Source organism: Pangasianodon hypophthalmus, chromosome 4 (genome assembly GCF_027358585.1).
Source record: "Pangasianodon hypophthalmus isolate fPanHyp1 chromosome 4, fPanHyp1.pri, whole genome shotgun sequence".
Taxonomy (NCBI): domain Eukaryota; kingdom Metazoa; phylum Chordata; class Actinopteri; order Siluriformes; family Pangasiidae; genus Pangasianodon; species Pangasianodon hypophthalmus.
In genome coordinates, this window is record NC_069713.1 from 7,158,740 (window position 1) to 7,182,454 (window position 23,715).

Sequence of the window (23,715 nt, forward strand, 5' to 3'; positions counted from 1 at the left end):
AAGTGTCATGGTTACGCCGACTTTGACGCAGGACTACGATTCCCATCAGCCGCTGCACCTCACCGGATCACGTCACGTGAATGTTTGCACCTGATTCACATTTTGGTTTAATGAGTACTTGTATTTAAGTCACGTCTTGCACAGCACACATTGTATAGCCTTTATCTTTTGTCCTTGATTGTTTGTCATGTTTCGGTCTATAGTCCATGTATGCCTTTTGTCTTGAAACCATAGCTAATGTTTTGGTGTCTATGTTTGCGCTGTCTGTATTGTTTGTTTTTCATTAAAATAAAAATCTGCACTTGCATCTGCCTCCTCTACAATATCCTGATGTGACAGTATGACTGAGGTAAGTGGTGGTGATTGACACTTGTGACCACCAATTAGTGACGAGTGCTTCCTATTTTAGAGCAGGTTCGTTGTAGCCTGTGATGCGTCACGTCCGGATCCTCCCCGTTCTGTTTATTGACGATGGTTTCACGTAAGTGCTGTTAGCATGTAGCAGCTCGCTGACCCTTCCAATTACTGTTTATGTGGCATTAATGATTCGTTTGTTGCACCCTAGCTTGTCTTTTCATCTGTGCGTGTCTCCTTCGGTTGTTTCAAGTATTGGATTTGATGACTGCCCTCCTTTCCGGTAGGTGAGTTAAAGCTGTTTTGTAGCAAACAGATCTAGCTTCGCTTGGGGCTTGACAGTTTGGCGGTTGGTTTGAGTAATGTGCAGTTCCCTGTACTTTAGTTTAGCAGCGGGTTATATGAAGGCTGTGTATCCTGGCCTGTGAACAGATCATAAAGCACATTTGTCCTCGTTGGTAAGTGTCTTGCATGTGGTTACGAGTGGGGTATTTTAGTGGGTGATCATGTAATTAGTAACACCTGTTTTGTTATTCGTATTTGCCGCAGGATTCTCCCTTTCGTTCTGGGAGATTATTGTTGCCACGCTGTCGTTTTTGCTGCCGCGCTGCAAGAACGCTGTTACCTCGCAACTAATAAAAGGGGATTGCTGCTGCTGTCTGGTTTCTGTTTATTTTTAGTTTATTTAATTTATTTGTTTTATCTCGGGGCGGAGGATTGTCTATTTGATTATTGGAGCTGGCGTACAGACTACGTGGCCGCTCCGTACGAGTCCTGTTTTCCTCATAGTTTGAATTGAGTTTGTTTTTTTTTTTTTTCTTTTTTTGAATATTTGTATTTGTATATTGTAATTTCATTTGACTGATTTCTGTTATAAGATTTATTTAGTTTGTTTTTGATTTTCTTTCAGGAGCTGGGGTTCCACGGGTGGTGGTGGCTGCGTCAACATTTGCCGTGTGACACACTTGAAGTGTTTGGGTGTGTGATGAGTGCACGGTGGGGTGTGTGGAAGTGTGTTTTTTGGATAAATAGGCCTGGTGATCACTCCTGTGGGTAACCTCAGCCCTGTAGGTTGGTCTGTCTTTGTTTATTGGACTGTTATTTGAGAGTGAGCTGCTAGGAGTGGCCCCTTATCATTGTGATTATTTTAAGCAATTTTTCTATCTTGTTGAATTCATTGTGAATAAATTGTGTTTTTATACGATCCCTACGTTTCCTGCCTACCTTTTTTTTTTTTTTTTTTTTTTTTTTTTTTTTTTTTTTAAATGGGAGAAGCGAACCTGTGTGACCTAATAATAATCTTTAGGGTTAAGTAGATGAACTTGGGCTTGTTAAAACCTGTACTGCACTCACTCTGCCACACTGACAATAAGCCATTGTGCCATAAACTTATGACAAGGGAGTCCAAACTACGGACTGCTGCCATTTTTTTTGTCAGAGGTATTTTGGAAGTAAAATTAAAACTGCCAGACTACTAAGAAAGCTTGAATGCTAGTTTGAGTGCTCTCATGTAAAAATGAATGTGAATTTATGCCTGTATTATTTTTGCCAAGCTACTGGCAGCAGCAAAGACATGAAAAATAGAAAGCAAATGCAAAAGATTTCAGGTGCACTGGCAAAATGGATAGTTTCAGAGCAAATTTTCTATAGTTTTTCAGCAATCAGTGGCTGTAATAAAAGGATTAGTGTTAAGAGACAGAAAATAAAAAATTTTTCAAGTAGTATACTGGTGCTGAATGAGGAAAAAAGAAGATGAAATAACTGGCAGCTAGCCTGTTAGCTCAACATAACCAGATTTTTTATTTTTTTTGCTAACCAAGTGCAAGATCATGCTATAAGGGCTAGCTGGTTACTAGCAGCCCAGCATGGAAAAACCTTTTGCAGAGTGTGACTCTGTATGCACAAGTGCCTCAAGAAACTTGTTACTATAATGTGCCCAGAAAAGATGCAAGAATTTAACATTAAAGATTTCAATGATTTGTCAACCAACCTAAAGCAGCAAGTATCAGGTAAAGCATGTACCTAGATTTTCATTCAGTTGTGTGTGATGAAAGCACTGATGCTACAGACATGGCTCAGCTGTTAATTTTTAACTCCACATATATGTGATCAAACATTTTTTATGTCTTAATAAAAGACAGAAATCTAATAGGTCATGGTGAGGAAGCCAGTCCGTATTTGATAAAACACCCCACAGTTGATGCTCCATCCATGCTTAATGCTAATCATGTGTCATTTTCATGGGGCATGTATCAAATGTGTCACACCTTTTTAATCAGTCTCCTACCTACAATTAATGTGTTTGATTACGTCCTGGCTTCTCCCTCATGGCTTACAAATGATTGCGCATAAACTCATTACGTACCTGTTTGTACGTTCTACTGTAAAGAGCCATGGCGCAAATTACATGATGCTCTCTCTCTCGGACCTGTACCTCATGCCCCTATGCACACAGCATGCAGCTAACCTCCTGTCTCTTCACTTGTTGCTATCTATGAATCTCATTTCAGTTAGTCTTAGTCATCTTACCAACAGATCATTTCAGTTATCTGCGTCACAGGAAACATCTGTCCAGTTTTATACCTGCAGTAACAGAAGTTTTTTGCAATCTGCCTCTTTAAAACGTTCTGATAACACAGACTATAACATGGTCACTAGTATAGAATTAGAGTACAGAGAACAATGGGAATTTAATGGCTACTTGTTTTTAAAGTTAAAATGATTCAGATCTTTAGCTATTTAAGGGTGATTAAAAAACACACGTAAAAAAGAACTACATGATTTGAAGATTCATCAGTGGTTCATATTAACCAAACCCATTATTTTGATTATTTGAGGCCCAAAACAATTCCAGAGCCGCTTTCTGATTTTTAACTGTTTTCTCAAAACCAGTCTTGCAATAATACAGCATGCACATTCAGAGTATGAATAATGTGTACGTTTAGGCAGGACTAAGTTCAGCAAAACTAAACTGAACATAACTTGGAATGAAATTATCATGCCAGGTTGTGCTTTAGCTGCATTGTAGCTGTTGTTGCATGTTTTGTAAGCAGAAATAATGGGCATTTAGCCAAAAAGCTATGACACAATCCCCGCAAAGTGAATTGCTGTGAAATCTTAATGCTTTTTGAACAGTAAAATCTGCCAGCTGTACGTTTAAGAAATAGATGTGTCATGGTTACACCAACATTGGCGCATGACTATCAGCCACTGCACCCCACTGGAGCACGTCACATGACCACCTGCACCTGCATCACTGTTAATGAGCACTAGTGTATAAGTCACTTCTTGCACTTCACATTTGTCTTGCTTTTGTCTTATGTTGTTATCTTTAGTTTATGTTCCTTAGTCCTTGTATTTCTGCCTCAAGTTCATAGTTCATGTTTTGTGTGTCTAGTATACTACGTTTTGATTGTATGTTCATTTTCATTAAACTTTAATCTGCTCTTGCATCTGTCTTCGCCTCTGTTACATGACAGAAAGCAAGACTTACACATGGAGTCCAAGAGTAGCTCCTGGATAGGAACCATTTGAGGTGGGAGCAAGAGGGGAAGGAAGCTTGAGTCAGGGCCAATAAGCAATGGCTCGGTGCCATGCGCCCCCTCCGGAATTTTTGTGGCGGGGGGGGCTCCTGGCCTGACCTGACCTAATCTGACCTGACCAAGACCATATCCCACCCTCCCTGCCCCACTTCAGACACCACTCTGCTTCCTTGCCCAGCTGAGGACGTTGATCTACTTTCCTGTTGGGTTGAGGACATCGTTATGCCTCCTTGCTTCACCTCCGCAGAGGTGAAACCTCTGGCAGGTGCTGATTTAAAAGATTGTGAAAGATAAATAAAATACCTGCACAGATCAACAACATGATTTTAGGAATTCCTATTACAGTTTTTACTTTTTTTTATTCCGCCTCACTGAGGTGACATGGTGGTTATTTTTTAATAAGGTGTGACATCAAATATGTTTTGGTACCACATGTTAATACACTATATGGCAAATAGTTTGTGGATACCTGACCATCACACCAGTATGTGGTTCTTCCCCAAACTGTTTCCACGAAGTTGGAAGCATTCAATTGTATAGAATGTCTTTGTATACTGTAGCATTTATCTTTCCCTTCACAGGACCTAAGAGCCCAAAACGTGTTCCAGCATGACAACGCACAAAGTGAGCTCCATGAAGACATGGTTTGCCAAAGATGAAGTGGGAAAAATTCAAGTGGCCTGCAGAGAACCCTGACCTCAACACCACTGAACACCTTTGGGATGAACTGGAACACTGACTGCACCCCAAGGCCTCCTCACCCAACATCAGTGCCTGACCTCACTAATGCTCTTGTGGCTAAATGGACAAATCCCCACAGACACGCTCCAAAATCTAGTGGAAAGCCTTCCCAGAAGAGTGAAGGTTATTATAACAGCAAAGGGGGAATAAATCTGGAATGGGATGTTCAAAAAGCAGATGAGTGTGATCGTCAGGTGTCCACAAACCTTTGGCCATATAGTGTATATTCTGGCCACAAGTTAGTATATTGAGTCCAAGAATTAATACTTCAAGGTCTCATACTAAACATCTCATGGCCATAAGTTACTACGATGATATACACAATACCAAACTTGATCTCACGATTCAATGTGTTGTGTGAACCTCATATTTAATAATTGGCCTCCAGTTAATTATTTGGCAGAACAAGCAAAAAAATTCTACTCATTTTAAGAATGCCCCTTAAAGAGACACAGGTAAATGGTGGATCTGTTTCGCAATGCCACTGACATTATACACTCCAGTATGCTTCATTTCAAGAAGTAAAGTGTATTATCATTTGTTACTTCTATGCTTAGCATTTCTGCAGCCACAATATTCTAATTCACTTGTTTACTCTGTCTTTGTGTCTCACTCATTTTAAAATAGATGCCATTAGATAAATAAATTGTGGCCAAGAAATAAACCTCCAGAAACATGTGGCCTCAATATTTTAATTCATGGCCACACCTTATTAAATAAATAATCACCATCCTACCTCAGCAAATCTGTCTAAAATCATTTTTTTTTTACTTTTTTGTTTTTATTACCAAAGAGTCAGCTGGATACTGTCAAGCAAAAAGCAAATGTCTCTAAATGCTGTCCATTTGGCTGGGTGTACTATGGTGGACATTGCTTCATGTATCAGGCCTCCAGCATGGACTGGGCTTCAGCTGAGGTTCAATTAAATTTATTTCAACTGTATTTACTGTATTTTGCTGTCTTTAATACCATTAACTTCTTATTATAATTTTTTTAGGGCTTTTAGCCTATTTTACTAAACCCTTGAATTTAATGGGTTTAATCTAAACCTCTTACAAACAAGTAAACCTATAAAGAAAGACAATTTTTTTAAAAAAAAAAAGGTGGTCTGGGAGTAGGAATAAAAAGTTGTATGGCTTTAACATTACTGTACATGTAATCCTAATATTTAAACAATTAACTCATCATCTATATTTAGTGGGGTCAGCTGAATTTTTTTAAAAATAAGATAACACTTTACTGATCCCAAGAGGAAATTAGAGCATTTCAGGAGCATACATAGAAGACAAGGCAAAAAATACACATAAAAAATAAAGTAAGAATAAAATAAAGATAAAATAGGATAAAGTATAATAAATATTGAAAATGTAAAAAAAAAAAATAAAATGTAAAAGTAAAAATATAAAAATATATGTGCCAATCATAGATATAATATAAATAGTAAACCTATATAGTATGTATCATTGTGATGGCAGGTCTCCACCCCTGGTACATGGATCACTGCCCGCTCCTTGCACAACTGCTGCCCGGGTGCTAAAGAGACAGCATCACTTCAGCACCACTGGTGTGGAAGAGTCAAGAGGGCATGGCTGTAAGGTGGGGCAGCAGAACAAAGCACGGCTGGTAGCCAATAAAGACAGCGGCAGCTCCTCAACCTCATGCAGAAGCCTAGAGGCTGTGATAGGGTGCTGCGACAGAGGGGTCTTGTACTCATATATGAAGTTTGACTTGTCTTTCTTTTCTCACAGAAACAGATGACAGCGCTGAAGATGCCACTCCACCTCTGCTGCCGCCAGTCATTGCCTGACACCCACACCGCCACGCCACGATGACAGCAGGCTCTCCAGCCAAATTCCTGACTGCGGCCCATGACCCAGAAGGCCAGCCACCCTCACTCTTCCTCCACCAGCACCACCATTCCCCCTCATCTCTCCACTGAATCAATAAACTCACATGTGTTTGCACTAACCCTGCCTGTTCTGTGTCTGTGTCCTGCCTGCCATAGCTGCAAGATGCTGCACTGGTGCAGAATGCGGGCAAGAATGCAGACCAGACCCCCGTCATGGACCCCGTGCTGAGACACCTGCTGGAGACCAGCCTCCAGCAACAGGCAGTGACCCAGGAGTTGGCACAGGGGTTCCGCACTGCCACAGAGGGACTGCTAACCCTCTGCCGGCAGAGCACTGTTGCTGCCGCCGCCGCCAGGCCTTGACCCCCCTGGCCCCCCAGGATGTCCAACACCTGCTCTCCAAAATGATGGCGGAGGATGTTAAAGAGGCCTACCTCCACACCTTTTAACAGGTTGCCACCCACAAGGGATGGCATAAAAGGGACTAGGCCCAAACCCTCATGCCATTTCTCTCTGGGGAGGCCCAGCTGGCCTACTATGCCCTTGCGCCAAGGGAGGCCACAGACTACGACAGCCTCGAAGAGGAAATCCTGCCGCAATGTGGTCTACCCCCCTCTAATGTGGCGTCAGAGTTCCACAAGTGGGCCTATAAGCCCGGAACCACCCCCAGGGCCCAGATGGATGCCATGCTCTGACTATAGTGGCTACAACCCGACTTCACCTTGACAGACGTTGTTGAAAGAGTCGCCATGGACCAGTTCCTAAGGACTCTGCTGCCCGAAGATCGCAAGAGCCCCCGATGACCCCAGAGAGATGGTTGAAGCACTGGAGTGCACCCTGGCCACCCTGGCAATTGGCTGTTGGGAGAGTGGGAAGAAGAGGGGAGAAGACAGCACACCCATCCCAGCCCTCCTCGATTCAGGGAATATGGTCACGCTTGCCCAGCCGGCATCCCTGCCCTGCACAGCCAAGGCTTGCATGTGCATGGAGACGTCAGGGAGGTCCCCACTACTGAGGTCCGGGTTCGGGTACTGTCAAGGTGAGTGGCCGTTGCTGGTGGGGCTTGCACCAGAACTTCCGGTGCCACTACTCCTGAGACGAGACTGACCAGTGTTTCCAGTGGTCCCACCTGCTCGCACCAAGATGGCCAGATCCAGCTGCCTAGAGGAAATGACCACTGCAGAGCTTGCCCCAGGTTCAGGCCGTCTACCTGTCCCAGGAGGAAAACGATGCCGATGCAGGAGCGGCAGGTGAGCCTCACATTAGCACTAACCCTTTTTCCTCTGTTTTCCACCAGGTCACACATGAGGGCAACTGCAAACATGAGCAGAAAGAAGATAACAGCCTGAAGTACTACAAGTAAAGGGCGAGAACCAAAGACCCAACCTGTTGCTACCCACATCCTACTTCCTAGTCAGAGACAGCCTCCTCTACTATCACACTGAAAGCCTGCAATCTCCTAGTGGTGCTGTGCTCCAAGGTGAACATAGTGATGCACCTGGCCCACTCACACCCCTTGGGCGGTCACCTGGGGACCCGCAACACACTGGTGAAAGTCAGAGGCTGCTTTCATTGGCCAGGTATGGAGGCCGAGGTACGAAAGGTCTGCCAGGGATGCCTCCAGTGTCACCGCACCTTGCTCAGGAAGTCCACATGTTCTCGCCAACCCCAGGGATGACACACCTGGTCCAGTATGAGATAAAGACCCCTCCAGGAGTAGTGGACCAACAGCGGCCCTACTGTGTCCCTGAGGCCTGAGGCAAGGCCATCGAGGAGGAAGTTAGCCAGTTGCTAAGGGACGGCATCATCTGCCAGCCCTTGGTCCAGAACCATTGTGGTGGTCCTGAAGCCTGACGGAACCCTCAGGCATTGTAATGACTTCTGGAGGGTCAACCAGGTGTCAGATTTTGACAGCCATCCCCTCCATTGTGTGGATGACCTGGTGGAGCTCCTAGGGAGGGCCCATTTCATCTTCACCATGGAACTCACAAAGGGATATTTGCAGGTAGCCCTGGCTCCAAACGTAAAATGATATTCAGCACCACTAGCTGCCACTGGTAGTACAGGGTCCTCACTTTCAGGCTCCCCTGAAACAGGGGCCCCCGCAACGTTCCAGCACCTTATGGATCTCATTCTATGCCCTATCTGGACGATGTCATAATTCTCTCCACCACCTGGTCAGACAACCTCAGGGAGGTCCTGGGTGAGCTCCAGAAGGCCGGGCTGATGGTGAACCCATGAAAGTGTCATCTGGGGCTGACCGAGGTAAAGTACCTGGGGTACCACATTAGCCAGGGACTACTGAAACCACAGGAGAAGAAGATAGAAGTGGTAAAAGTGTGCCCACAGCCCACGACAAAGTGACAGGTATGTGCCTTCATGGGGTTGGCAGGGTATTACTGAAGATTTGTGCCTAACTTCTCTTCTCTAGCCTCTCCCCCGCCCAGCTCTAGCCTGGAAAGGCCAACCGGATTGAGTACACTGGTCACCTGAAGCAGTCCTAAAACAAGCCCTCAACAGGTCGCCAGTCCTCAGAAACCCTGACTTTAACCGGCCCTTAGTAGTCCACACCAAAGCCTCTGAGGCTGGTCTGGGCGCCATGCTCTCCCAACACTTTGACAGTGAGGAACATGTGGTATTGTCGAAAGCTGACCCCTGCCGAAAGGCGATATGCCACCATCAAACGAGATGCCCTGGCCACTATGTGGGCTCGTGAACTGAGCAATTACCTCGCCGTCCAACACTTCTCCCTGGTCACAGACCACGCCCCACTACAGTTGATGGCTAAAGCCAAGGAGACCAACGCTCGGGTAACTCAGGCCCACCACGGCGATGCCGATGGCCTTTCCCAGAGGTACAGCTTCAGGACACAAACATCGCTGGCAGTACGCTAGGAACTCGGAGGGGAGGTTGGGGGGGTTACTGTGATGGCGGGCCTCCAGCCCTGGCAAATGGAACACTGCATGCTCTTTATGCAATTGCTGCCCGGGACAGCGCCACTTCAGCACTGTTGTTGTGGAAAGCACGATAGCACATGGCTGTAAAGTGCAGCAGCAGAACAAAGCACGGCTGGAAACTAATAAAGACAGCAGCAGCTCCTCACTTTCATGCTGAAGCCTAGATGCTGTAATAGGGCGTGGCGGACAGAGAGAGGTGAGGGGGTGTTGTACTCATATGGAAAGTTTAACTTGTTTTTCTTTTCTCAAAGAAAAAGGTGACAGCGCTGAAGACGCCACTCCCCCTCTGCACCACGCAGCAAGTCTGCGACCTCCTCACTTCTGGGACGCCTCCTGACTTCGCGTTGCCACCATTTATTGCCTGACAGCGGCTCTCCAGACAAATTCCTGACTGCGGCCCATGACCCAGAAAGCCAGCCACCCTCACTCTTCCTCCACCAGCACTGCCATTCCTCCTCACCCCTCCACTGAATCAATAAACTCATATGTGTTTGCACTATCTCTGCCTGTTCTGTTTCTGTGTTCTGCCTGCCACAGGTGCGAGACACTACAATCATATACATCTATAGCTATGCTAAGGTGCAAGAAGTACAGTATATTGTATTGCAGTTTTAGACAGTATTATAGTTATGTATAAAGTATTATCCACAGATCATGTAGTTATCCACAGATGAGGTAGTTAAAGTGCAGATAATGCATAGATGTACAATGATGCATGAATAAAAAGATGGATTAAAGTGCAGAGTTGTACAGTCTGATGGCTGCAGGGAGAAATGACCTGTGAAAGTGCTCCTTCCTGCAGCAGGGCAGGTGCACTCTGCCGCTCAGTGTACTTCTCTGTCCCTGTAGTGTTTTATGGAGTGGGTGGGAGGGGTTCTTCTTGAACACTGACAACTTTTCCAGCATCCTCCTCTTGGCCACCATCTCCAGTGTATCCAGTTTAGCCCCCAGGACTGAGCCGGCCTTTCTAATGTTCTTGTTTAGTCTGTTAGTGTTCTTTGCCGAAATGCTGCTGCAACAGCACAAAGCATCATATAAGATGGCTCTGGACACCACCAACTCAGAAAGTTCTCAGCAGCCGGTCATTCACACCAAAAGACCTCAGCCTCCTCAGGAAGTAGAGTTGGCTCTGGCCCTTCTTCAAAGTTCAAAGTTCAAAGTTTAAAGCGTTTATTGTCATGTGCACAGTGAGGAAAGCAAGTTTCCCTGTACAATGAAATTTTTCTTTGCTGTCCACATTGATGCCAGGACAAGTGCAAAGTGTAAAAATAAAGTTTCAGAGGTAGAAATATAGATTATGTATATAGAAATATAGACTATGTACATCTGTATGTGTGAGTGTGCAATATTGACTTGTGCAAAACAGCAGTAAAGTAACATGTGCAATGTTGAATTGTGCAAAACAGTATTATAGACAGTAATGTGTTCCCATGTAGCAGTAATATGTAGTATATCTCTATGTGCAATATCAACTTATGTACAAAACAATAGTACAGTAACCTGTAGCAAATTGAGTGCAACTACACAATAATAATAGCAGCTGTCACATTTAACAATGTGCAAAACAAGATGAAGCTTCTCGATAAGAAGATAGCAGCAGTAACATTTACAAATGTGCAAATTCAGCTGTAGCAGTTCAGTCCATCTATTCTATGAGATATGTGAGACTAGTCTGTGTCCACTGGCTACCCATTTAAAAGTCTAATGGCTGAGGGGAAGAAGGAGTTCCTTAGTCTGGAGGTTCTGCATTTCACACTCCTGTACCTCCGTCCTGAGGGTAGGAGTGTGAACAGTCCGTGTTGTGGGTGGGTTGGGTCCTTAAGGATGGAGGCAGCTCTCCTGTGGACTCTGCAGTGATAAACGGTCTGCAGAGAGGGCAGTGGAGTCCTGATGATCTTCTCAGCAGTCTTCACCACTTTCTGCAGACATTTGCGGTCCCTAACTGTAGTACTGCCATACCACACAGTGATGCAGCTGGTCAAGACGCTCTCAACAACACAGCTGTAGAAGTTGTTGAGGATCTTAGGTGACATGCCAAACTTCCTGAGCCTCCTTAGGAAGTACAGCCGCTGTTGTGCTTTCTTAACCAGCTGGGTGGTGTTGAGTGTCCAGGTGAGGTCCTCGCTGATGTGGACCCCCAAATATTTAAAGCTGCTCACCCTCTCCACTTCAAGCTCTCGGATAAACAGTGGCTGATGCGTTCTCCTCTCTTTCTTCATGTCCACTATCATCTCCTTTGTCTTGTCCATGTTGAGGGTGAGGTTGTTGTCCTCACACCATGTCACAAGACTGGCCACCTCCCTTCTGTAGGCTGCTTCATCTCCGCCAGTGATCCGTCCTATCACAGTGGTGTCGTCAGCGAACTTCACGATGATATTTTCCTTGTGGGAGGCGACACAGTCGTGTGTGAACAGTGTGTAGAGGATGGGACTGAGAACACACCCCTGTGGGGTGCCAATGTTTGTAATGATGGTGTCTGAGGTCCTCTTTCCAATCCTGACAGACTGTTGTCTACCAGTAAGGAAATCTAGGAGCTAGTCGCAGAGTGTGGGGTGTAGTCCAAGTGCAAACAGTGGGTGAGTTTATGGGGGATGACCATGTTGAAGGCAGAACTGTAGTCGATAAAGAGCATCCTGATGTAGGTGTCCTTATCTTCCGGGTGAGAGAGGGAAATATGGAGGGCAGCAGCAATGGCGTCTGAGATGGACCTGTTGGTGCTCTGAATGTGGTTCAGCACCACTCTCTCAAAACACTGCATAATGATTGGAGTGAGTGCTACTGGCCTGTAGTCATTCAGACAGGTTGGGTGGCTCTTCTTGGGAAGGGGGATGATGGTTGTGGTTTTGAAGCAGGTTGGGACGGTCCTTTGACTGAGGGAGAGGTTAAAGATGGAAGTGAGAACATCAGCCAGTTCTGTAGCACAAGCTCTGAGGGCCCGCCCAGGGATGTGGTCTGGCCCTGCTGCAGGGGTTGATCTTCCTCAGTGCCTTGTGTACCACAGCTGATGAGACAGTAGGAGGGGGGATTGGGTGGTCCGAGTGTGTGTGTGTCCTCTCTGTGTCGACGCTGGAGGTCTCGAAGCGGGCATAGAAAGTGTTGAGGTCATCTGACAGGCTGTCTGAAAGGCTGATAGTAGTGTTCGTGGTGGTCTTGTAGCCTGTGATGTGCTGCAGGCCTTTCCACATCCTTCCGGTGTCGGCAGTAGAGTAGAAGCTGTCCAGCTTCTCTCTGTACTGTCTTTTAGCCGCTGTAATGGCTCTTCTCAGTCCGTACTTTGCAGCTTTGTACTCATTGCCTGATGTAAATGCAAGAGATCGAGCACGCAGCATGTGGCGTACCTGACTGTTTATCCAGGGCTTCTGATTGGGGAACTTCCTGACTTGTATGGTGGGTACGATGTTATCAACACAAGTGCTAATGTACCCAGTCACATACTCAGCATAATCCTGTATGCTGACAGAAGAGTCCTCCAGAGTGGCTGCAGCTTTAAACACATCCCAGTCTGTCAGGGCAAAGCAGTCCTGCATGATGCCCTCGGTCTCTGGGGTCCAGAGCTTAACTGCACTGATTAAAGTCGCCAGCAGCGATAAAAACAGCATCAGGATGAGCCGTCTCTAGTGCGCTGAAAACGTCGTGGAGCTTGCTGAGCGCGGCTGTGGAGTTGGCTCGTGGAGGGATGTAAACAGCGGCTATAAACACAGCAGTGAATTCCCTTGGTAGATAATAGGGACGGCATTTCAACAATAAAAACTCCACATCTGGCGAGCAGTGCTTATAAACAGTCTGTATGTCTCCACACCACGAGTTGTTGATAAACACACACACCTCCCCCTTTAGCCTTACCGGAGGCTGCGGTCCAGTCTCCTCGGTGTAAGGAGTGAGACTGTAGCTGAACAGAGGATTCCGGTACTTTCTCTGAGAGCCAGGTCTCGGTAAAAATCAGAGCGCAGCATTCTCTTACTTCCCGTTGTGATGTGATCCTTGCTCTCAGCTCGTCCAGTTTGTTTTCCAGAGACCGCACGTTAGCTAACAAGAGGCTGGGTAGCGGTGGTCTGCTAGCACAGGCCTTTAGCCTAGCATGAAGCCCTCCCCTCTTGCCTCGCTTGCGTCGCCTTCTCCGGAGCACTCTCCTCGGGTCAGCTACCTCGCTCGAGCTCAGTGCTTCAAGGCCTTCCTGGGGATGGTGGCGGTGGCTGGGGGAGCGGATAATGAGTTGTAGTTCCGGAGGTATAAAACAGGTAAATTCAAAATGGTTGGCTGAATTGGCGATGTCCAGCAATGCCTGTCTGTTGTATGTTAGCAGTGCATTGCATTTGTGCACTGCGGTGAAAACAAGAAACAAACAAAAAAGAAGAAAAAACTGGCATTCGAGTGGGGAGCGAGCAAACTCGTCTGCCTCGGGGGGCGCCATTAAGGAGCTCATACTTGTACAGCCTGTCCACGTTCACTTCCCATCCCAACTTATCACACAAATAGACACCCAGGTACGTGTAGGAGTTACCTCGATGTTCTCACCCTGGGTGGTGACAGGAGCTGGAGGTGACTTCATCCCAAATCCACCATGAGCTCCTTTCTCTTCCTGGTGTGTATTTAGAGACAGTTGCACTCACACCTGTCCACAAAGCTGTTCACCAGGATCCTGTACTCCTCCTCCCTCCCCTCAATAATAGACAACACAGTAACTGTCATCTGAGAACTTTTGTAGATGATACATCTCAGAATTATACCTGAATTCAGAGGTGTCCAAAGTGAAAAGAAAGGGGAACTGTATAGTCTCCTGGGGAGCACCTGTGCTGCTTACGAACGGCTCTGACACACAGTTCTATAGCCGCACATACTGGGGACTGCTGGTCAGGTTTTTTTTTTTTCAGTGAAAGGGATAAAATTAAAATTACTTATGAAACTAATACGATATGAAATATGAAAATAATATAATAAATTGATCTTCCAGTGACCCTGAGGGTTTTCACAGGCTTTTCCAATTTTCTCAATTTTAGTTGTACTATAGACTATACTACATTGCCCATATGTGTGAATGTGTGTTCATGATGCACTGCAATGGCCCGGTGTTCCATTCAGAATGCATTCCTGCTTTTTGTCCAGTGTTCCCAGAATCCACCATAACCCTGTCCAGGATCACACAGTTACTGAAGATGAATGAATCAATGATTTACTGAACATACAGTGCCAAGGAAGCTTTGATTTAAAACAATATGCAAAATTATTATACCTGAGTTAATGAGCATGGAATCATGCCAAAACTCTTTTTCCTTATCTAGAAACACTGTCTAAATCTTGGTGCACTCTTGGTCTTAATACACAATGAAAATTTATATCAGCTGGTTAAGGCCCTAATTCATGCTCACGACCACAAGGAGAATCCAACATGGCTGGGCCTTTCTAGCTGTCAGAAGGTTAGCTATGAATAAAACACTTCCTGAGGTCAGTCAAATATGTGACAGCATGGCAAGCACCGTATAGTAACTGTATTGTGCATGATTTATTGACTTAAACATGGTCAGATGATCAAACACTCAGAATTTTATCAAATATTAAAATAAGAAGGAGGAGAAAAGGTATGATATGCACAGGGGTGCAGGTTAGCTACAGGTTGCAGGTGAGAGTTTTTCCTAATTGGTAGGAGAAACTTGGCTCCCTTTTCAAGTTTCCATCAAAGTCTTTGGGGCAGGTTTATTGTTTTGTTTTGTTTCTTACATAATTTGTGGTTGTAGTAGTGTTGCACTACTGATTGTTTTGTTTTGTTTTTTTGAAGATTCTACATTGAGCACAGGGAAACTATTTCCTAACTGCCCACATGAGCGGAAAATCCTGTGCTAGTAGTAGTGATGGCAAAATGAACTTTCCCCAAACTCTTCCTAAATAGAGTTGATTAGTCCAAGCATTTCATTCTAGTGGCCTCTGGTGATCAAAAGCATGAAGTGCAAATAGTATTCTACTAAGTGCTAGTTGAGGTTGCAGTGGATTTTCAATATGAATATGATTCATATTCAGTTAACAAGTCTGTGCATTCCAATGCCTTCAGATAGCATAGCAATGTTAATTTTTTTAACCATAAAGGCAAAAAGATAAAACAATGCCCTAATATGATAAAATAGGTTACATCTATTTACAAACCTATATACTAACACACAAATGCTTATTTTGCCTGTAAATCGCAGGGCACCATGCAGACACACATTCATTCACACCTACTGGCCTATTTTGGGAGGTGGGTGGAAACCAGAGAACCCACACAAACACGGTGAGAACACATGTCACCTTACAAAACATCTCTATATCAATAATTCACTCAAACTAATTCTTTGAATGATCCTCCAGGTTTTACATTTCTTTTGAATCAGTTTCTAAAGCAGTCATGAGGCCATGTGCTGAAATGAAGCTTCGTCATAGTGTTACTGATGTGTTAAACCTGTGTCTTTGCTCAGTATCTGTTTTATACAGAAGTGAATCATTTTCTTCTGCTGTGTTCTGTAATCTATAACTGTTAATGTTCATTTGCATCATAGCGTCTTCTTCTTGTTCTTATATTACAATGTTTTATGGTAAGCTATAACTGAACCTTCAATGGAAACAGGGACAATTCTTATTTTGTTCCTTTCTGTGAACAGGGTGGAATCTGGTCCATAATGCATGGAGTCTTCAATAATATTGCCGTGTACTTTTTCTCATATGTTGCTATGGTCACTACATGACCTGGCCTTCAGTAAGTGCAAGTGGATGATGGTGTACATTTCACAAATGTTTTCAGTAGTTTATCGTTATTTTTTCCCCTTGCATGATGGTGTTAGACTCCTCCACTGGTAGCTTGGAATATGACTGGAGATTTCCTGGTTGATTTATGGTATTGTTGGAAGCCATAGTAAACATGAGTTTTTACACTGATTATATTTATTTGATATTTACTTTCTCTCTGCTTCAGGTGTTTTAAATCATTTTGTGAATTCACATCTCTGATTAATTTCTTTCATTCAGATGAAAGGCTTGTGACACATGGCTATTTGTTGTCTTCTATCCTTTCTGGGTCAAATTTCCTGAATGAGATTTCCTCAGGGTGGTGTAGTCACTACTATGATCTTATCCTTCATGCAATGGCCAACAGCCAATATTGCACGTTAATTACACTTAAGAAACATTGGTGTGTCAAAAAATTTCTCCAAATGCCACAGAAGTGATCTTATGCAAGGAATAAACCACAAAGGGGCATGCTATTCTAGGAAAATAATCAATGACAAGGTGGTGTGATGCAGCCAGAGGTGATTATTTTCTAATTACAGAATGCCCCTTTAATGAGCTGGTTAAGGCTCTTATTTGGGCTCATGACCCCAGGAAGGCTCAGATATTGATTGGCTTTCAGAAAGATCACGCTCTCAGAAGGTGAATAATCAGTGGACAGTTTTCCAGTGCCTGCACAGTGATAACTATAATAAAAATGACAATTTTAAAGAAATTGGGATTTTTTTTTAGATATTAGATGAATTTTTTTAAAAATCATCACAGAAAATTAAATCTGAATCAGAATCATTTTATTTGCAATATACATTTACATGAAGGAATTTTTCTTCGTGTTCGGTCACAAAACAACACATTCAACACAGTTTACAACACACACATCACAGTCAACACAACACACAACATTTTAATTACCATCCTAATATCCATATATTGCACCTTAAGCAGAAATTGGTTGACTTAATTGTAATTTCGATTACAGTGGAGGTAGAAATAACAGATGAATGCAGTTCAGTGTGCAGTAAACAGAGTGGTACAATTGTGATATATAATAAATAATAATAGCAATGATATATAGTAATGACAAAAACAGCACACATATCGTTTTCACAAATGCCTTGCATTGAAGCTAAGAAATAATTCATGATTCAATTTGCCAGATGTGTGAAATTTTATTCAAAATCTATAGTTTATTCTGATGGTGTTGTAACTGTCCACTATTTACACTTTCAGCATTTTTGTTGGATTTGGTAGGTAGAATAAGTGTAACAAAAGCCTCTTACTGTATGTTGTGTGTTGTACTAGTATGTTAATACTTATTACCTTTTGAAATAAATCTGTCCATAGTCCAGACAAAAACGCATACACAACAAAAAAATAAATGATAGCTAGTGAGTACTTTCCACTTTACATGCCATTAATAAATGCATACATTTCTAGTACTTAAGTTTATAACTGATTGCACTATAAACAAGAGAAAAGTTGTAAAGTCAGACAACAGGCGTTTCACTTGTGTGTATAGTTAATCATTACAATACAGTATAAAGGTCCATGATGAACCTTATGAGATGCTCAGTGCAGTACATAATCATAAGAGGAAATGTATTTTTAAAAAACCTTTGGCATGGTAAAATAGGCAAATACGTCTGATATGAAGAGTCAGCTGAAGTGTAGATTTCCTTTATGGTTGATAAGAGTAGCAGTTTGAATGTTTGTCTTGGCCAGTGAGACTTTATTAGCAGCATCCTGCCTGAAATTATTGATAGAGGACATGAAAGTGGTACTGTCTGATGATATTTGCTTTCCTTCTGACAGTGTGCAGGTCAGATAGCTTGTATTGGATGGTGCCAGATATTTTATTGTATTATTCAATTCAATTCAATTCAATTCATTTTTATTTGTATAGCGCTTTTTACAAAGGTCATTGTCTCAAAGCAGCTTTGAGTTACTAATGGTCCAGAAGTAACAGTGCCAAAATAATGAGTGTGAATGTTTTTAAAGCCCATGGTTCAAATCCATGTCTTGGGTTGAAACACTCAGATATTATTATTCCAAACAAATCCAAAAAATGGAGAAACTAGAACTAGAAATCAAAGACCAAAGATAGAAATGTTACAGTGCCTTGCATAAGTATTAGGCACCTTTAACTTTTTCCACATGGAATTGAAATGGACATAATTGGGATTTTTGCCATTTCATTTAGACAATATGTGTAACAAGGACTCAAGAAATCCCCCTCCCTGTCAGCAGATGCTGTACTCCTGACTTCTAGCGTGATCTCTGACACTCACGCTCACTATTAGGTCACTTCCTGGTTCTCATGGATTTTTGATCATGGACTTACTGATTCCTAGTGTTTTGTGTAAGTTCTGAGCTGTGCTTTATCTTCTCTATGGTATATGACCCTCGCTATCATGTTATTCTGTCTCTTGGATCTCCATTTGGCCTCAGTAACTGTTCACATTAGTATTTGGGCTTTGGATTGGTTAATCATCTTTGGATTGTGGGCTTTGTGTTTTTATTAAAAACCTTCTGAAAAGGGGTCCTCACACTTGGTCTAAGTCTCTATTGTAACAATATGTCTAACATTTGGTGGTACAAGATATTTTATGGTTAAGTAAACAAAAAAAGCAATTGTTAGGTGCATAAATATTCACCCCCAGATCAATATTTGGTAAATCACCTTTGGCTGAAATTACAGGTGCAAGTCTTCTGGTATATGTGTCAAGAGCTGTTACAAGGGGTATAAGCGGTTGCTTAGGGCACCAGGTTCACCAGGGCCTCATGATATTTGAAGTAGATATGCAAAAAGCTTGCATTATTATCATTTGGTGAAAGTATTTTTTGTATCTGGCAGGGGTCTCCCTTGTGGTGTAAAAAGAAGAGAAATTGACATTTATGTAATTAAATTAGGTAACTAATGTGACTAATATCAGAAAATCATGAACATGCTCTGATCATGAAGGGCTCATATTTACCTGGGGCAGAAAAAAAAACCCAAAACCCTGGTAAGTACTTAATACTAATTAACGACCTAAATAGGTAGTATTTAGAGTAAGGAGTGTTAGGCTAACACATATGTTACGTTGATAGCTCATAAACTATGATAACAGTAGCCTCTTGACTTTAATCGCAGCTCAGAGGGTCAAAACATCAATCACCTACAGGTCTTTTCAGAACTATAGCAACTCAAATGATGATAACCAACCATGAAATGATTTTCTTCAGTTCAAAACTTTCACCAAGCTAGGCCTAATGGTCATATTCTAGGTGCTCTAAGAAAATATACGTTGGGCTGTTGTCAGCAATAGAACCAACTGAAAGTGATGGAGGTGCATTTTTAAGATCACATCCTTCCAAGTAAACCGATGGCCTCTTGGGTGCTTCTCTGACCAATGCCCTCCTTACTTGCTCACTGAATTCTGCTGAACAACCTCCTGAAAACATTTACAAAAGATTTTTCTTTTCTTTTCTTTTTTTAAATCATAGATTATAATCCATATAAATAGAGTTATAAAATAAAATTTCAATTATTTCCATTCTAGATTGTAACACTACTGCTGCTTTCTTTTCCTTAGGTAAAGACAATAAAATATGTGTTTACAATTATTATCATCATCGCAAAAGCGAGTGTCTGCAAGAGAAGCAATTTATTAATAAAATACTCCATGTTTCTTCATGTGCTTGATGAGAATTGTTATGTTTTAAAGCCTGCTATCCTGCATAGCTGACTATCCTGCACAGTTTATAAGCTGGAGCTGCAGACAATGTAGCTCATCAACCATGTGAAACTATCATTGCCAAAATGTGGGCCTATGCATTATGTGCATCTCATCAGATAAATTTCTCATATATTTAAAAAAAAAACGGGTTGATCTGCTGCATTGCACAGCTACTGAAACATTGTGGCTAATTGTTCTCATATACTATAGGGAGTCTCTGGGTATTAGTTTCTTTTAACTCCTGCAAGTTTGCTAAGATGTTACATAAGTCAGGCACACAAAAAAGGAAAAAGAAAAAGGGAAGAACTGGTTAATCTGAGGGACGTATGGCTAAAATTAAAGCAATATTGAATATGAAATTAGAATGAGTTATAGTTTATTTATGCATTACAGCCTTTTACATTTCCCAAGTTGTGTATGTGTGTGTTTTATTGGGGGCCCTTTTTAAATCATTTGTTCCCAGTCCAGGGAATATACTCAGCAGGTACGATAATAACTACTGACTACTGATTTTTAATTTTGCAGGTTTTTGAACAACTCAACATGCCATCTGTCCTAATATTACCATGTCCTTGTCCTTGTTATTTTTCTTTGCAAACAGGAAGTTTCTATCAGCATCACTATATAAGCAGCACCACTTACCTGAGTGTTTTACATCAAGCAAGAAGAGACTCCTAATTAGATATAAGTGGAATTTTGGTGAGGTAAAGCATATAAGATGTTTATTTCATTAACAAAAGCCGTACTTTTCTTGCAGTGCATGAACTATGGCTCGTGACAAGGCATCACATGGATACAAACTATGTTGATGTTATTGTTATGTTGATTATGTGGCCTGCAGTTAATTATTTGGTGGGAATTATGGAACAAGTCTTTAAGAATATGACTAAGCTGATGTGTACTAATGGTATATCCATTTGACAACACGAGTGACTCCAGTATGTCTTTATGCTTCATTCTAAGATTGAAGTAAAGGTGACATCTCCATGCTTAGGTTACCAAAATAGTTTAATTCAATTGATTTCTCTGTTATAGAGTTGCCACAAGTTAAGTATTTAATGGCCAACTAATAGATCTCACAAGGTTAAATTGTGGCCTCAATATATTAATTCATTGTCACACCTTAATGTAAACAAGCTATTGACTAATTTTGTTTTTTTAATACCAATGAGTTAGAAACAGACGAACGTCGAGTAAACAGCAAATGTTCCACATGCTGTCCATTTGGCTGGGTGAAACATGAGAGATGTTGCTTTACGTATCAGGCCACCAGTATGGACTGGGCTTCTGCTGAGGTTCAGTTCAATTCATATCAACTGTATTCACATTTGTCTTTATAGAAGAGTAAGAAATGTTAAGGCTTATTTATTAGCATATCACTGGTGGAATGGGTAAATATATATATATATATATATATATATATATATATATATATATATATATATATATGTATATATATACACACACATACACACACACACATACTGTGCAAAAGTCTTACGCACATGCAAAGAAATGCTGTAGAGCAAGGATGCCTTCAAAATTAATTAAATTAAATTTCTACATTTTCTAAGTTTCACCGCTGTAACAAAATTTAAGAAAAAAGAAAACTACTTACAATATGCAAAATAGTGCATAATAACTGCATTAATGAACATGCAATGATGCTAAAGCTCTTTTTCTTTTCCTAGAAACACTGTCTGAAACTCGATGCACACTTAATCTCAATACACAGCGAAAATGAATATCAGCTGGTTAAGGCTCTTATCCGTGCTCATGACGCCCAGGAGAAGCCAACATGGATCGGCCTCACTGGCTGTCAGAAGGTTAGCTAATAATAAAACACTTCCTGAACTCAGTCAAATAGGTCATATGAAGAACCTCAAAATTTTAATCAAATATTACAACCTGTCTAATATGGATTTTCCACTGTTCATCCTTTCAGAGGAATAACTTCTTTTGGTCTGATGGCACCAAAGTGACTTTCACCAAGTGGAATCCAACTGAACCAAATTTTCTACCTGGAGAGGGCTGTGTGCATACGAACTGGTCTAGTGAGTAGAAACTTCCTTCTGTAGCTGTGTTTAGAATCTATCTTTTATATCTTTGGTTTAGTGATTCATTTTGATTCGGGTGTCATGCAATGTATAAGTCTATATTCCTTCTTTTGTCTGCAGGCAGTAAGAACTGGAATGACATTCCATGCGATCAGACCTATTCCTTTGTGTGCGCCAAGAGTATTAACTGAAATGCTCCCAGCCTCACCTCACCAACTATAATACAATGTTGGAAAATTTTTCCTTGTCACTGATGAATTTACAAAAAACTGTGGCAACTTATCATAATTACAGCAATAAGAAAAAATCTAAAAAATAAATAAATAAATAAAAATTTTTTCATTTCAATTTCATTAACGGTTATCATTTTTGTGTCGTTCTTAAATACACTCTCAGAAAAATAAACCCATCTAGCACATGCACTGATCATGCACATAGAATCACACAATAAATGGTTTCCTCTTCAGGAAAAGTTCCAAAACGAATACTTTCATCACAACCATCCAAAGAACCCTTAAGGCAGTGGTTCTTAAAGTGGGTTCTGGGGGCACCAGGGGTCTGAGAAGTGCAATATTTGGAAATCACAATGTCTCTGTGCAGTAAAGCGAGATGACAATAACATGACAGTTTGTATGGTGAGAAGACATTTTAATGTAATTGGGCATTGGCTAATTATAATTGTCATGGTTACACCGACTTCAGCACAGCACACATTGTCTAGCTTTTGTTTTTCGTTGTCATTTTTTGTCACGGTTTGCTCTCTAGTCCATGTATGTCTTTTGCCTTGAAACCATAGTTCATATTGTGGTGTCTAAGTTTGTGCTGTCTGTATCATCAAAGCTACTGGCAGCACCAAACTGGCAAAATGGATAGTTTCAGAGCAAAATTTCTTTAGTTTGTTAGCAATCAGTGGCTGTAATAAAAGGAGTAGTGTTAAGAGACATTTAATAAAACAACACTATTTGAAGTCGTACACTAGTGCTGAATGAAAAGAAAGAAGGTGAAATAACTAGCAGCTAGCCTGTTAGCTCAACATAACCAGTTTTTTTGCTAACCAGGTGCAAGAGCATGCTATAAGGGCTAGCTGGTAACTAGCTAGTAGCTTGGAAAAATCTTTTGCAGAGTGTGACTCTATATGAACCAGTGCCTCAAGAAAGTTGTTACTATAATGTGCCCAGAAAAGATGCAAGAATTTAACATTAAAGATTTCAATGATTTGTCAACCAATCTAAAGCAGCAAGTATCAGGTAAAGCATGTACCTAGATTTTCATTCAGTTGTGTGTGATGAAAGCACTGATACTACAGACATAGCTCAGCTGTTAATTTTTAATTTCACATACATGTGATCAAACATTTTTTATGTCTTAATAAATGACAGAAATCTAATAGGTCATGGTGAGGAAGCCAGTCCGTATTTGATAAAACACCCCACAGTTGATGCTCCATCCATGCTTAATGCTAATCATGTGTCACTTTCATGGGGCATGTATCATCATCAAATGTGTCGCACCTTTTTAATCAGTCTCCTACATACAATTAATGTGTTTGATTACGTCCTGGCTTCAACCTTACAAATGATTGCGCATAAACTCTGTTACTCTGTTTACATACCTGTTTGTATGTTCTACTGTAAAGGGCCATGGCGCAAATTATATGATGCTCTCTCTCTCTGACCTGTACCTCATGCCCCTATGCACACAGCATGCAGCTAACTTCCTGTCTCTTCACTTGTTGCTATCTAT

The 23,715-nt window shown here is 41.9% G+C and overlaps 2 protein-coding genes across 5 annotated transcripts in view; both read left to right on the forward strand.

Moving 5' to 3' along the window:
• The window catches only part of LOC113547277 (lactose-binding lectin l-2), a 35,048-nt gene that overhangs the window by 3,755 nt on the left and 7,578 nt on the right, over window positions 1-23,715 (forward strand). The window lies entirely within an intron of this gene.
• On the forward strand, window positions 400-22,325 carry LOC113547228 (lactose-binding lectin l-2-like). 4 transcript variants are annotated; one of them, XM_034303771.2, is made up of 6 exons: window positions 502-637; window positions 15,623-15,705; window positions 20,517-20,619; window positions 21,607-21,741; window positions 21,861-21,969; window positions 22,093-22,325. In XM_034303771.2, exons 2-6 carry the CDS (start codon window positions 15,629-15,631, stop codon window positions 22,161-22,163), a joined length of 495 nt encoding a protein of 164 aa, XP_034159662.2. In that variant the 5' UTR covers window positions 502-637; window positions 15,623-15,628; the 3' UTR covers window positions 22,164-22,325. The 4 variants fall into 4 exon arrangements, with proteins under 4 accessions (XP_026803276.3, XP_034159664.2, XP_034159662.2 ...); XM_034303769.2 differs by having other exon boundaries at window positions 506-641; XM_026947475.3 differs by lacking the exon at window positions 15,623-15,705 and having other exon boundaries at window positions 400-637.

Excerpts from the sequence above, each read along its gene's own strand:
- LOC113547228 (XM_026947475.3), top strand. The coding sequence starts at position 543 with ATGATTCGTTTGTTGCACCCTAGCTTGTCTTTTCATCTGTGCGTGTCT. Across the intron at positions 638-20,516 it reads GATGACTGCCCTCCTTTCCG|GAAGTTTCTATCAGCATCAC; the intron begins GTAGGTGAGTTA and ends CTTTGCAAACAG. Across the intron at positions 20,620-21,606 it reads ATAAGTGGAATTTTGGTGAG|AAACACTGTCTGAAACTCGA; the intron begins GTAAAGCATATA and ends TTCTTTTCCTAG.